At 42.4% G+C, this 16341-nt stretch overlaps 1 protein-coding gene across 4 annotated transcripts in view; it reads left to right on the top strand.

Annotated features, from left to right (window-relative positions):
* Positions 1–16341, top strand: part of Csmd2 (CUB and Sushi multiple domains 2) — a 546763-nt gene that overhangs the window by 380576 nt on the left and 149846 nt on the right. For all 4 annotated transcript variants that reach the window (XM_074080637.1, XM_074080638.1, XM_074080635.1 and 1 more), the window contains 4 exons: positions 638–807; positions 9736–9892; positions 11063–11254; positions 15395–15521. In XM_074080637.1, the coding sequence (XP_073936738.1) occupies positions 638–807; positions 9736–9892; positions 11063–11254; positions 15395–15521 (646 nt within the window). The remainder of the gene's footprint in view (positions 1–637; positions 808–9735; positions 9893–11062; positions 11255–15394; positions 15522–16341) is intronic.

The following is a 16341-nucleotide window of genomic DNA, read 5'->3' on the forward strand; positions in this document are numbered from 1 at the left end:
AAGGAGGGGAAGTTGTCAGCCCCTCCTCTTTAGGAATTGAGAGACTTGGTAAAAATGACTAAGTAGGGTTCCTTCTATTTAAACTTAGGGATGATAATTGTGTCTGCCTCCTGGGGTTGGTGGCTGTGACCACTGGCTGAAGTGATCTTTGCAAAGACTCCATCATGGTGTTTTGTATGAAGGGTTAGTGATTATTATTCAGTTATGTCCCCTCCTAGTTTCTGTCCCCAGATACTAAAAGGCTTTTTCCTTCGTTGCTTGCCTGCCACCTCCTCTGACGTCCTCTTCGGCCATTTTTGTTGCTATGGTACCATACGAACGGATATGGGGAATGAACAACTGCCTGACAACATAGAGAAAGGCAAGTGTGTCTGATGGTTAGTTTCTATTTCTGCAGAAGAGAGACAGACAAACAGAGTGAGGGAGATGATGCAATCAGGCAGAACTATAGGTAGGCAGATATTGATAGGCCAGATATTGATCTATCCTGGAGACAGACAGACAGATAAGTAAGCAGGCAAACAAACTTGTCACCCCTGTGAAGTTCTCCAGAGCTATAAGATGTTTTCTGGATGCAACAGAAATGTGAGTTAATCTGATGTGAGTTAATCGGTGGCTATTGTGACTCTCTTTGCAGCTGAGTGTGGCAACTCCGTCACTGGCACCCAGGGCACTCTGCTGTCCCCCAACTTCCCTGTGAACTACAATAACAATCACGAATGTATCTACTCTATCCAGACCCAGCCGGGGAAGGGGATCCAGCTCAAAGCAAGGGCATTCGAACTCTCTGAAGGAGATGTCCTTAAGGTAAAATTGATGGATTGCACTGCCTGTCGCAGTGTGCAAACGTGTGCTTACTCTGTCGTCTATCCCTGTGGGGATGATCCAAACTTTCCTCTTCCCTTCTGAGTCCCAAGATGGTGTCCTCACTGTGAGAAAAAGAGGACCAAAAGCAGTTGGGAATAAGAATATGGTGTTAGAGTTTGCTTATGGGCTGTCACATACGTTGTGTGTATTGACTGCATAATAAAAAGTAGTGATGAGTGAAGTTGGAGCAGCCTATAGATCAAGTTTCCCATTGTGAATCATGACCTTCATCCTGGCTCATGAGACCTCATAGGATGGGGAGGATGGATGTTGTGCAGCTATGTGTTTGTAGATGCAGATACTTTTTTAATTTTAATTTTGAATTATCATATATTAATAATATGAGGGGATTTCCTTGTGATAATTCCATACATGCATGCAGTGTATCTTGAACAAGTTGACCCTCTCCATTATATTTCCATTTCGTGTGAACATACTTTTATATGCATATTTCCACCTGTGTGAAGATGTGTGTATATCTAGTCAGGGGGAGGAGTGCCCATGTCTGTGCATACTGTGCCAGCGTGATTCTTGTAAGTGCACTTGTGCATGCTTTGAGGATGCAGTAATGTCACTGTGCCATGATGACAGCCTGTGAGTGGCAGCAGGGCGAAAGAAAGTGAGTTCAAGGTCTGTATGAAGGAAAGACGTGACAGCACTTGAATAGCAGGGAGGTTATAGGGAGGATCTCGTTAAGATCCTGAGTTTATACATGTCTCATGTTTCTTTGTGTTGTTTGATTAAATGGCTGTCTCCAATCATATGTGGGGACGCATGTATGTGTAATCAAGAGTTGATTTCAGAGACTATAAAGAATGCCTTTATAAGATAGATTATAAGGAAAATTTCACCTAAGTTAAGTATTTTCATCCAAAGAACTTTTCTGGTTTATTCTAACATAGTTTTATTCTCTGTAGCCAAAAGAGTTCTTGCATTAGAACAAATTGAGACAACCAAAGTCCACTACTCTGGAAAATCCCAAGAAAAACCATTAAATGACTATCATTTCTACATATAGATGATACACTCAGCCCATGCCTGGGGCACATGTTCTCTGCTGTGTGTGTGTATGTGTGTGTGTGTGTGTGTGTGTGTGTGTGTGCGCGTAAGGTATTTTGCACTCTTACATAGAGGATATGCTCATGAAATGAGGCTGGGTGTGCATGAAATAGAATAGAACAATTCCAGGGGGCACTGAGGACCTGTTACTGGCTTCTTCAATGTGTCTCCCATCAAGAAGGTTTTATGCCCTTCCAAGGACCATGCCTACAGGTGTTGCCCTTGACCCTCACTTCTCTGTATTCACTTGCGATCAACAGCAGAACTTCAGAGGATACAGCCAGATAACAGAGCAGAGGGACTTCTTCTTTGTCATGGTGTAAAAGGAAGGGTTTGAGCTGAGTGATTGCAGAGGGCTTGTTGGATGAAGGCTGTTAGCAGAAAAGGGCAGCTGTGAGGCCTGGATTACAACTTCCAGGTGTCAAAGGAAGTATAAACAGTGGCTCTGTGCCTGGGCTGATAGGAACAGCAGAGATAACTGCTGAAGGTCGCATGGAGCACAGCCAGTGTCCAAACTTCCTCACAAGGGTGGTCTAGGTCAGACCTAAAACTAGTCTCAGATGTGCACTCAGCTTCACTGTCAAGGTTTTGATCAGGTGAGAAGCTGGTGGAAGAGAGACTCCACAAGACAGGTAAGAAGAGAGGGACCAGCAACAAAAACCTAGAGCAGAGGTCAGGGAGGCTCACACAGGATACAGGACTCCGGGTAATCTTGCAGGGTTGGCGGGGGGAGTGGGAGAAGGAAAGGGAGGAAATTCCTATTTCCAAGGGAAGACTTTAACGGATCTCAAACTTTGTCTCTGCAGCCACCTGCACAGCTGGCCTTGCCACCCAGCCTCCAATATGGGGGTCTAGATAAAGACACATTGCCCTTCTGTGTCTAGGCCCCTTTAGTCCTCCTTGGAAGGTCAAGCTATGGCTTCTGACCTGACTGAAACTGTAACTTCTAGAACAAGGTTCTGGGGAAGAGAGGGCAGGGTGCACAGGGAGATCAGGATGGCATTGTGTGTCCCCTTCCTGTTCTAGCTCTTTTCCCATGACCCTACTCTCCTGAGAGAGAACCTGGAACACAAATCAGTATTGGATCTGTTTAGAACTAAAAGAAACTCACAGTTGTAGTTTCCCAAATGGGATTTAGAACTGCCCTGCACCCTCAGTCAGTAGCAGCAGCCCTACTGCTCAAATCTGTCATCTGGTCTACCTCTATTCAGATATGTGTGGGAAACGCCCAGAACATGAGAGTTTCCTCTAAGAACCTGTGGCCCTTTCCCTGGTGCAGTTGATCCATTGGGCAGGATGCTGGTGAATTCCTAATTCAAGGACTTACTTGTTCCTCCAAAGATACCCGAGTTCCTAACCATGGAAATCTGTCACCTCCTCCACATTTTACTGCCTTCTAAGATAAAATATTTTATGCATTTGGCTAACCCTTCAAACTGTCTATGATCATGCATTTCTGACCCAGAAAAGGTCTGCTTTCTTGTATGCATGACCTCTGATCTGTTCCCTACCCCAATAACTGAAAATTTTCCAAACATCACCACACATACACTCTTGCTTGTCTCCTCTCACCATTGACTCTTTTTACTTTAGTTCCTTCCAGGGTTATCTTGCTACTACCCTGACATGAGAGAGACAGAAAGGTCTTAAGGACCTTTTAAGAATTCAGTAGTATCCAATCCAGCTCAAGATGGCAAGCGAATCACATGTGTACAACTGCATCCCCAACAGGTTCCCTTTAGAATGACTTAAGGGATGTAAAGACAGAGGAATAGGGCCTCAGCCCTGAAAATTAGGCAAGGGTGCCTTTCACATACAACTTAAAGGAATTTCTGCCAAATGAAATACCCAAGAAATAATCCAGATTGAGGATGGGCCTAATCAAACCACAATTCACGTGAGTGAAGTAAAATACCGTCTGTGAATTAGGTACCAGAAACCCTAAGGAAAAACACCACATAAGACCACCCAGCTCAAGTGGCAGAGCATAGGGCTGAGGACAAAGCATGGACCATTGGTGGGGGCAAGGTCTCAGTCCTTCTAGCTCCTCAGAACGTGTACTAGGTCTGAGAGACCACACACAGCCATGACCTCCTGACCTTCATTTGTCCTCTTTGACACACCAGGGTAAGCAAGGTAATGCCATGGCTGATGCCTACCAAGAGTGCTCAGGCTCACTACAGAAGAGGCTACCATGATTCTACCCCTGCCCCCCCCCACACACAATTTGGAAATGCTCCAATACTCCTGCTTACTGTAGCTCCTCTCTTCTGCTCCCCTTAGAGACTAGGGGGTGTTTGATTTCTCCATTTTCATTCTCCATCTGTAATTATGTGTCAACAAGGAAGTTACCTGGATATGTGTAAATATTCAGTGGATCAGAAGAAGAGGACCTATCTGAGGAATCAGAGCTAATTGCCCCTCTGTACACAACGAAGAACAGAAACATGCTTTAAAAGCTCCTAATTTGTATTCTTAACAGGATTTGAGAGAATATTATATTTATGGAACAAAAATAGGCAATAATGAAAACAGAGCAATCTGAGATGAGGAAAGATTGGATGGAGATGAAAAACATGATCACCCAATTAAAAAATGGGATGGAAGCAATGAACAGAAGGTGGTAAACCACAGAAAAGTGAAATCAGTTCATTATAAGATGCATTTGGGAACTTCTCCACATCTCATAAGGAAATGAAAAAGAGAGTTCTTTTATATTAATAAAATGCACAATCAATCCTCAATAAAGCTTTATGTGCCAAATAACATGGCATGAATAAATTAAATAAAAACTTCTAGATATGTAAAAAAATTTTAATAAATTTACAGTCATCATGGAAGATTTTAATATACCTCTGTTAGTCTCTGACATATTACTCAACTTATAAATAAATAAGGATTTGGGAGCTTGAAAGTAGGAGAAAGATACTTTTAAATTGAAGGCAGAAATGACTCTGGGAGAAAGAAGACTAAGAAGCAATAGCAATTATCAACAAAGCCAACTGGTTTTTTTTTAAAATGGCTAATAAAATACATAAGCTTGTTAGAACTGATCAAAGAATAAAGAAGTAATAAATATGTCATGTTAGAAATGAAAAATGGAACATAATCATAGTTATAGTAGAGATTATGAAAAAAAAATGTTTAAGAACAAGAAGTCAAGCAATCTGAAAGCTCAAATGAAATAGAAATTTTTATAAAGAGTGCTAATATAAAAAATTGAAAGTGTGAATAAACTAGAAACCATTTTTAAAAAATTGGAATTCCCCTATATCCTCTCTCAAAAGCCTCAGGCTTAGGCCATTTTACAAGTAAAGTTTAACAAAACTTCAAGGCACAGTTAATCCCTGCAATAATCAAAGTATTCCAGAAAAGAGAAAAATAATGATCTGTCTCCCAACTCATGTTTTTAAATCAGGCAAGTAGAGCACAGATATCAAAGCGTGGAATGACGTTTACCAAAGGCCAGGGGAGAGGAGAGGATGAGGAGATGATGGTCAGTGGTACCAAGCCCCAGTCAGCAGGAGGAAGACTGCACAATATGGTGAATACAGAAAGGAATAATGGACTGCATAGTTCAAAATCACACCACAAAAAACATAGATATTTTGGGTTATGAATATGTTAATTAGCTTGATTTAATTTTTTCACCTTGTATTTATAAATCATAGAATCACTTCATACCCCATAAATATATGCAAATGTAGTTTGTCAATTTATACTTTAAAAATTTAAAATAAAAAAGCCGGCAGAAGCCAGTAACTGTTAAGCCAGTCGTATTTACAATTCTCAATCTAAACATCCTGGCTATCATATCAGATTGAATGTAGCTATTTGTTAAAACAAGGCCTGATTCCAGGAATGTGAGGCTGTGTCAACAACAGAAAAGCTCACAGTGTTATTTTGTGGACAAACCATATGAGGTTACCACTGTGTAGGTCAAAACTCTTCAAATATTAGCAGTTTCATGTGACTCGATCTAACACCCTATGAAAGGATTAGAAGAGAAAAACACATGATCCTGCTAATACATTTCAAAGCCTCAAGCGATGAACTTCAATACCCTGTCATGACTTCTAAAAAGACCTCAAAAACAATGAGTAGAAACTTCTCAATGTGGTAGAAAGTTTCTGCCAAACATCTACACCAAACTTGCCTGAATGGCAAAATTTCCTGCAGATTTCCAGTTAGCTGAGAAATCAGACCACGGGTTCTGCCATCACCGGTGGGACTCAGCATTGTGCCAAGAATCTAAGCCATTACAATTATACCCAAAAATGAAAACAGGAGCCATAAAAATTAGAAAGGAGTATAGAAAATTGCCTCATTTATTTAGGAAGTACAAACAATTCAACTAATAAGCTATCAGAACCAGTAAGACAATTCGGCAAAGCAGCTGGTGTTTCCTATAACCAATTAAAACATGTAATCAGGAAAAATCTCATTCATAATAGAAATGAAAACTAAACCATCCAGGACTATGTACCCCAACGTGTGGATAATCTTTACTGAGAAAATTATTCAACTTTATTTTAAAGATGCTGCTGCTAAAATAAATGCAGGGAAATGTCATGCTCACAGATGAACAGAGGATATAAGCCAGCAATTCACAAAAGAGGACAGGAGAATTGCTGATAAATATACAATTACCACTGTTCAGCCTCAGTGGTAATCAAGGGATCAAATTAAAATGAAATACCATTTCACATTCATCAAACTGGGAAAAAAAATCATGCCAGAAAATACCAAGTATTGGTGAGATATAAAGAAATGAAAACTGTCACACATTGCTAGTGGGGGAGTCCATTAATATCTCTCTTTGAAGAACAATCTGACAATATCTAACCAAGTTGCAGCTGCAGCCAGTTTCTTCATTCTAGAGAAACTCAAACCCTTGCATGCAAGAGGACATGCAGGAATGTTCACAGAACTGATTCTTACCTTGCTTGTCACTGTGTGGGGGAGGTTCTCCATTTAGCATATTTATTTTGAAACCAGCTACTCTGCTGACCTGTCTTGTCAGATGTAATGGGCATGCACAGACTCTTGGGTTTCCCAAAGAGACATACCCATCACCACCATATACTGACAAACAAGACCATCAAGCAATCGCCTGTTAGGAAATAAATGTACATTAAGGCCCGAACTCCAATAGCAATCACAGACATGAAGATACCCAGGAAGAAGTAGAGAATTTTACTGAGAGACATAAATGACAACTTGATTAAATGGAACCAAACATCATGAATATGGATCGGAGGTTTTACTATCACACAGGTGCATATTTTTCTCAAATCAATCCGTACATTTAATGTAACTCAGAATGATACTAAAGTTTTTCTTTTGGGGGTTTTTGCTTTATTTTTTAGTTTGAGAAGATGCTTGAGTTTATCTAGAAGAGTAAATATGGAGAATATTTTGAAGTTAAAAGAAGACAAAAGAGGACTTTCCCTACAACATACTTAAATGAGTCATAAAGCTACAGTAACTGAAACAGTATGGGTCAGACACAAGAATAGACAAATTGAATGGAAAGTTTACAAACAAAACCAAGTTTATACAACTATACATGAATGATACATGTAATAAAGATGGATTTAAACTTGGTGTTGGGTGGGATATTTACAAACAGGGTTTGGTTGAATGACTAATCAGTGGGGTGGGGGAGGGGAGGTAGAATCTTATATCACAGGCCCAAATGAATTCAAGTTGGATTTAGGAACAAAATTGCTACAGGGAAAAAAATGGTTTTGTTATTTTGTCATACATTTACTGAGTGCTTCTTATGAGCCAGGGTACATATTCTGGATACTGATGTGTAAGTAATTATGTTGTGGATTGGGCTAATTTTATGATGGAGATCCCTACAACTATTTAAATGCTGCTATGGAAAAAAAGTAATGTCTCAAAAATATATAGTAAGTGAAAGAGCAAGTTGTTATGTATATCTATAGTTTGATTTTATTTTTTGTAAAAATGTATAGAGAGAAATAAGTCTATATAAGGAAGGAAATGCATAGAATAAAACCTAGAAAGATTGTCACCAAAAGCAATGAGTACTGAAAGGTACTTTTCTGTTTTATAAGTTTTTCTGCAATGAATATTTTATTGTGATGATGCAAGTAACATTTTTGTTCTTAATGAATGAGAACAAATTATGCTTTGAAATTAAGGAGAAAGTCCTGTACCCATTATATTTTTATTAACTAACAACAATTTCTTAATGCTATCATATATCCAGTGAGTGTTCAAATTTTCCTTTCCTACATGTCATAATATTTTTTTTAAATTTACAGTATACTTGAGTTAGTTTCCAAATAAAGTCCACATATTGGACTTTTTTTTCTCACGTACTTGTTAACTGGTAGGGTTCTCCCTCCATCTCTTCCCTTCCCCTCCCCCCATGTAATTTATTTGTTGAGGAAATCTGTCCATTTGTGAATTTTCCACACGCTGGACTTTGTTGACTACCTATCCAGGGTATCAGTTCATATGTTCTTCTGCCTGTGGTGCTTACTGTTAGATGAAAATCAGATCCAGGGACTTGATCTGATCAGAATCAGGCTTGACTTGTTTGGTCATGCGTGGTGGTCTCTCTTCCACTGAGAAACACATGACGACTGGTCTTTCTGATTGTGATGATTAATGCCTTGATTCATTAATTCCAATAGATGTCTTCATGGGTAAAAAATATTTTTATAGCAATTTGAAAACAACAGTGGGCAAACTCTTTGAACTGGTGTCATCTCAGGATGGAACCCCAGGATTTTCTCCATCTGTCAGTAACGTAAACCAATTGCACATAGGATTTGGAAACAGACTGGAGGCTCTGAGGAACCTAAACAAATCTCTGAAATATACAGCACTGTTAGCTTGAAAGATGGCTTCTCTCACAAAGCTTCGCTTCATAAATAGTAGGATGGAAATATTGTTCCAATTTGCTGGCAGCTGGCACCACATTGTGTACCACGCACAAATATTCATCACCCACCCATAAATCCCATCTTTGATATTTACCAAAGCACCAGGGTGTCTTTCTCTCAATCACAACTTCTGTTGTTATTTGTACAATTATCTAGAAAGGAGCAGCGACCTCAAAACCCAGGGAGCAGTTCATTATTCTGATGATTGTTGTCTGTCTTCGCTGGTGCTCAGAAGTTCAGGGGACAGATGGGAATCGGGGAGGCTAAATGCCTCCACAATTCCACCCTTGGCAAGCCCAGCAGGGCCCCGCTGCTGGAGCCCTCATTCCAGGGGGAAGGGAAAGTCATCATGTCACACTGGTCATTTTAACTCCATCCTGCCTGGATCCCAGCAATCATGTCAAACAGAGGAGTCAAGACAGGCTACTGCCACAGTTGGGTGGAGGTCAGTTGGGAAGATGGCCATCTCCTGCACTGGAAGGACAGGATTGAGTGTTTAGCTATGCAGAAATGTTGAGTGCTTTCAGCCAGTCTGCAGAAACAGATGGCTTGGGGAATGAGGCAGCCCCAACCAGGCCTCCCCAGGCTGCTGAAGAGTGAGCTGGTACCATTTGGGAGTCGGGGGAACAGAAACAGATCTCCATTGAAAAGGTTAGCATAGCAACCAGATGCAAAACCTAGATTCACACTGGAGACAAGCTGGGCACAAAACTGACAGCCAGGGGAGAGGAGACAACTGCTCAGCCACTGACTTTGCTCTGCCATCTCCCTTGCATCTGATGACCAACTGCCCCTTTCACAGCTGTTACTGGTGCTAAACACTGGGAATGTGATCTGTGGGTGAGGTGTTGTTTGATGACAATGGATTGGGGTCTCCTGTGTCCAGGTCTATGACGGCAGCAACAACTCTGCTCGTTTGCTGGGGATCTTCAGTCACTCTGAGATGTTGGGGGTGACTTTGAACAGCACATCCAGCAGCCTGTGGCTCGACTTCATCACTGATGCCGAAAACACCAGCAAGGGCTTTGAACTGCAGTTTTCTAGTAAGTTCTGGTTGCATCTGAATGGTCAATGATATGAGACTTCCCTGTTTTATTCATTTCTTTGAGTTTGCGCTTTCCCATGACACACAAAGAATGTGCTTTTATAGACTGCTTTAAAACCCAACAGGTGTTTGGATCAACTGATGAATGGACGAACAAAATGTGGTATATCCATACAATGAAATATTAGCTGACCTTAAAAATGAAGTAGTTATACATGCTTGAAAACATTGTACTGAGTGAAAGCAGCCAGACACAAAGGCCAGATATTGTATGACTCTATTTTTAGGAACTTCCCAGAGCAGGAAGAATCCATAGAGACAAAAGATAAATTGACTGAAGGCATGAGGGAAAAATACACTTGGAGCTTCTTTTTAAGGTTACAAAATATTTGATTGTGACAATAATTGCCCAGCTCTGTGAATAGATAAGAAACATTGAATTGTACTCTACTTTGTGAAATAGGGTATGTGAATTATGTTGCAATGTATCTGATGGGAGTAGCAAAGCCCAATGAGTCTACCCAGGGTGCTGGGCGGTCTGGGAGAGGACTCTTTGCCTGTTCTAGAGGTAGCACAATGCAAGAGGATTAAATTGAGCCACATTTGAATTGCAGTTCTATTACCGAAAATTGTGCGAGTTTGAAACAATTTTCTTAACCTTCCCAAGCCAGTGCTGTCTGTTGAAGACCCCTGTGAATAACAAATGAGAGTCACCATATGTGAAACCACATAGAGTGGGAGCTCTATGTAACTCTGCTTCCTCCTCCAGCCTTTTCAACACAGTATGTTTAAGCAGGGCATAATGGAGTTTTTAAATGGACATTTACGGTGACTTTCCATATTACCCCATCCTATGACAGCATCTCAGTGAGCAAAATGCAAGGAACAGCTCCAGCTAACAAAATGCTATGGGGCCAACAAAAGAAATAGAAAATTCAACTCATGGGTCTGAAAACTGTTAGAAACTAAAATCATTCGCATAAAGCAAAAGAGGAAGGAGTGCTCCCTCATAAGCCTTCCACCAAGCACAGAAATAGGGAGGGACCTGAGTCCATCTTACCTGGGGTGGTGGCCGGGACATTTGAGGACGTGGGCTAGGAGGGAGGAGAGAGAGCTTGACTTCTGCCCCTGTGGTTTCTGTTCACTCTACCTTTTCTCTCTTGTCCAGGTTTTGAGCTCATCAAATGTGAGGACCCAGGAACCCCACAGTTTGGCTACAAGGTTCATGATGGAGGTCATTTTGCAGGGAGCTCTGTGTCCTTCAGCTGTGACCCTGGCTATAGCCTGCGGGGCAGTGAGGAGCTGCTGTGTCTGAGTGGAGAGCGCAGGACCTGGGATCGGCCACTGCCCACCTGTGTTGGTAGGACACCTCTTGTTCTTTAGGGGAACCCTCAGGTTTCCCCTAACCTGAGCTCCATCCCTGGTCTCATTAAGGGTGTCCAGGGCCTGGGAATGTCTACTTGGACTGAATCCTTCTGTTAATGGGTGTTATGGCTCAATGCACCTTCCTTCTCCATTTCCTCACTTTCGTACCTCATTACACCAGTGTGGCAGCAGTCAGTCAGTGACTTGCCATTGTCACACATTTACCAAGTAGCACCAGAGCCAAGTTGTGCCCTCAGAGTTGTCACACAGGTGATGCAAAAGTGGTAGAGGAGTCTATTAGAAAGGAAGAGGTGAGACATTCACCTAGATTCCAAGACTGAAATGAATCTCCAACTCAACTCTGGGGCTCAGTTTCTCTGTAGGTAAAATGGGCCCATGCTCCCTTTTCTGGGAGAATGTTGAAAGAAAGAGTGAGCTAATGAATCAACATCAATCTCACTCTTAAAGAAGAATATAATAACGAACTTCACCTACTTAGGCTTATGGTCCTTCACAGTGTCAGCGGAGGCTCTCTGAAGGCCTTACACATCAATCAGAAGACAAGAGACAGTGGTCTGAGGCAGAAGTACAAAACAGACCAAATCGATCATTCTGCTTGTCCGGCCTTTTCACCTCCCTGCTGATCTGAATTCTGTGATGTGCCATGTCTGTTTCCCAACCACCAGCTTTCCAACTCTCCACAACCTCCCCATGTTCCACTGCCCCAGTGTGCAGCAGCATTGGCTGATCTTTTAAGAACAAAACATTTTCCCAAAGCCAATGGGAAAACATTTAAGTGCCTGCAAAACCCCACATGTCAGAAATGAGCAGGTGCATATGTAGGTATGTGGAGGCAGAAAAATAGAAAAGGAAAAAATGAGGACTGTTCCCTGCCCTTAGAGAACCCATACTCTAGCAAGGAAAATAAATGGGTCAAGATATCATTATCATACAAAATAAGCATTGTCAAAAGAGTTATGTGCAAATATTGGGGTACAACAATGTTTTACATAGGAAGTGACATTTTGCCTAAGCTTTGGAAGGATGGGTAAGAATTCATACACAAGAGGGATGAGATGGGGAGGTGGCTCTATGCAGGGCCAGCAGAATGAACCAGTGGGGTGGGAAGTATTAATGGCCACCATTGGTCCTGTTCCCTTGCATGATTTCATTTTAACAGGATCTTCAACATGTCACACAACAAAGGGTCAAGGGCAAGAATTTTAAGCCTGAAACTAGATAGACCTGGATAGTGGCCTGTACATAGCTTATAAGGTCTTCTTCCTTTGTACTTGAGGCTGACCCAGTCTATAGATATGTCCCTTCCCTTGTTCCTTTCACTCATGTGCTAAGCCCTACATTAGACACTAGGAATTCAGAGAAGAGAGCTCCCAGGCCAGCCAGGGAGACACATGCATATGCAGGTGACAGTATAATGCTTGGCAAGCAAGAAGAGCAAGCAAAATGTGAAGGAGGGATGATGATTCACATTCTAAGATCACTGTTTGCTTTGCAGAAAGAATTCACTGTAAGATTGATTCCCCTGACTATCACACATGCCAGTTGGACTGGACTTAGAGGACCCACTCAAGCAGGGCCAGCAAGGGTATTTATGCTTTTGGTCTTGAGGCCTTCCTCACCGAGGCTCCCCCAGGGTCCACTGTTTCTAGGGGAGTGAGGCTTTGTGTTTGGGGTTATGTGTGTATATTTTCACACATGTCATGTTGGGAAAGATGTCAGTGTGATCTACAGAAGTGACTGCTGCCTTCTTGGAAAGTAGACTCCACACCCTAAACACAGCAGCCCATGCTCTGAAATGGGAAGGAAGGAACAGACTGGGAAAAGTGGGATCTTATAATGTAACTGCTGGTGGGGCTGCTGCAGGATGGCTCACTCAGCCTCTCCTGCCACCTGCCAGTCCTCAGGTAAAGTGACCCCGGGGGTAAAGAAGCAGTAGTTGTATCCCTGGGAAGTGCTCCTGGATCTGCTGCCTCCAAACATCTACTTTCTGAGAAGCAAAGCATGAAAAAGGAAAGATGCTCTGGTCAAGAATGTGGATGATGCCCTGCCACCATCCCAGCTCCAGCCTCCATTTGTGGGATCGGCCAGATTTCCTCCCAATTGTAGTTTATGCTTTCAACCACTTGCTGCCTTGGACCCACTCGTCCTGGTGCTTTTCAATCTCAACAGCACCACGGAAGGACAGTCCACAGCAGGGCTTGAGCAAAGGGCTTGGTCCCCTGAGCACACTTACTAGTAAGGGGTCCCTTCCCCATCCCTTCCTCAGCAGTCCTGTGTGAAGCCTTGAGGTCACTTGGTGGGTCTTCCATGGCAACATGTGAAGGTCAGTGTCCCATCTGTTACTTTGACTCCATCTTCTCCTATTGCTTCTAGCATCTTGCTTCATGACCGATTCCCTTTCCTAAATGGCTTAGCCATAAATCTCTTCCTCTTCATTTTCACTCATGCCTCCTTGATTCAGGCACGTATAGGAATTTTCCTGGGAGGCAGTATCTTCTTTCACTCATTTCACTATCCACCCATTCATTCTATAACCGTTTATTAGGACTGTGTGATGTGCCCAACACTATGTGAGGCACTTGACATGCAATATAGGTAAGACAAGGTCCCTGCAGCCAAGGAGCTTAGCTGATGGATATTATTTTAATTACATGTTATAATTGTTGTGATGAAAATCCATTCACATTATAATGGAGACACTAAGGAAGAGAGTGTTACTCTACCTAGAGAGGGAAGGGTATCACAAAAGGTATTCTAGGGAGGATGTTTGTCAGGTTGTCAGTCCAAGTAGAGGCATGACTTGGCTGGACCAAAGGGTTCCACGTTGGTGGTTTCAAGGAGGCTGAAGGGAGCCCCTCTGAAAGAGTTAGACTTTGTGCCAGGAAGGAGGGTTTAAAACAAGCAGTGGCACATTTGTATTCTGTGAAGATCCCTCTGAGGGTAGGCAACTACGCCAACTGAGAGATGGTTAAGGGCCTGAGGCAAGACCCCAGAAATGGGGACAAAGTAGAGTCCAATGTGAAAAGTTTCATGGATACCCAGGGACCAGGTCTCAGAAGCAGATGAGATGTGGAAGAGGAAGGAGGAGAAATCTAGGGACCCACCAGTTTATGGTGCAAGTAACCAGTCCAAGAGGGCTGAGGAAGGATCTCTCTCCACTGGTCTCCCTGCCTCCAGTTTCAGCCCTCTGCATCCTTCCAAACTGGAAAGATGACCGTCTTCCTCACATGTATAAAGTGATCATTCACTCATGGGCGTAAACGCTACCATTCTTCTCTACAGCAGAGGAAGCATACATTTCATATAAATGGAATCACACAATATGTGGCCTTTTGTGCCTTGCTTCTTTCACTTAGCATAAACTCTTCTTCAAAGTTCATCTACATCATGGCATGTATCTGAACTTTATTCCTGTTAATGGCTAATACTCTGTGGTATAGATATACCATATTTTATATGCCCATTCTTCAATTAATGAACATTAAGGTTATTTCTGCTTGTTGGCTATCATGAATAATGCTGCTATGAACATTGGTGTTCAAGTTTTTGGGAGAACGTATATATTCATTTCTCTTGGGTATACGCTTGAGAGCAGAATTGCTCTCAATTCTGGATCATATAGTAACTTACACTTAACATTTTGAGAAACTACCAAGTTGTTTTCTCAAGCAACTGTGTCGTTTTACATTCCTACCAATCACACAAAGATCTAGTTTCCCCACATCCTCCCCCACACTATCTCTTTTATTTTATACACTTGCTTTCCCATGATAGCCATCCTAGTGGATGAGAAGTGGGATGTCATTGTGATTTTGATTTGCATTTCCCTAATGAGGAATGAGATGCATATTGGCTATTCATAGATCTTCTTAAAAGAAGTGTCTCTTTAAATCCCTTGCCCATTTTTAATTGGATTATGTGTCTTTTTATTGTAAGTAGGGAGAGTTTGGTTCAAGTTCTGAATATATGTCTCATCCAGGGACCTTTTTACATGCTGTGTTCACCCACCTGGAATGAATGAGAGGGACTGGGACCCATGGGCACAGATTTGCTGTGACATGACTGCAGCCACTAGGCCACCCCACCAAGCTCACTCTTTGGGGATTTCTTTCAGCTGAGTGCGGAGGGATGGTGAGAGGAGAGGTGTCGGGACAGGTGCTATCGCCAGGGTACCCAGCTCCCTATGAACACAATCTCAATTGCATCTGGATCATCGAGGCAGACGCTGGCTGTACCATCGGGTAAGTGGCAGGGCCCACAAAATAACCATTTCCATTTGTCAAGGGGAACCATCACCAACATCACTGCCAAGCCCCCAGCTCATAATGCCTTGTCCCTCCTGCCACTCTTAAGCAAGGTTGATCCACCAAGGTTGTTTCCAGTGCTGATAGCTCATGGGAAGACAACCATCAGGAGTCTGCAGTGATCCAGGAATGAAATGTTGAGGATTTGAGAAAACGGGGGAACCAAGAAAAAAAAGCAGAATTATGGCTAGGAGAAGATGCCTGACCTTGAGAGTTATCAGTGAAGGAGAACTAGTTGAATGAACATTGCTATGTTCACTGGTGTACATGTGTCCTTAGACACAGTTCAATTAGAACAAAAGAAATAGTGTGTTCAAGTGTTTGAGCTACAAAATGTGGTCCGTAGCACTCATTGAGTCTTTGCACTACTTGGGGACAAGTTAAACATATACTCTTGTCCTTTACGTTACTGGCATGGTCTTCTGGAGGCACACCTGATCCACTCACCTCTGAAGAATCCCATGCATCTCCCAGAGTGACAGTGCAGCATGCAACCCTGGCTTTCAGGGCCAATGTGGCCTCTACCTCCCCAACCTTATTTTCTACCATCTCCCTTCAGTGTCTTCTGGTAACGCTGTGTACTGCTGACCCCTGTCAGTATGCTCATAGCCTAGCTCTGTGCCTTTGCTTTCCCTCTGCCCTGCACCTGGAATGACCTCTCCCCTCAAAAAGCTCATGTCTAAAATTCCTCATCCCTCAAAATCAAGGGCAAATACCAGCTTCTCCATGAAATCTTTCCACATTTCCTCCTAGCAGT

The sequence above is a fragment of the Castor canadensis genome, chromosome 7, assembly GCF_047511655.1.
Source record: "Castor canadensis chromosome 7, mCasCan1.hap1v2, whole genome shotgun sequence".
Lineage (NCBI taxonomy): Eukaryota > Metazoa > Chordata > Mammalia > Rodentia > Castoridae > Castor > Castor canadensis.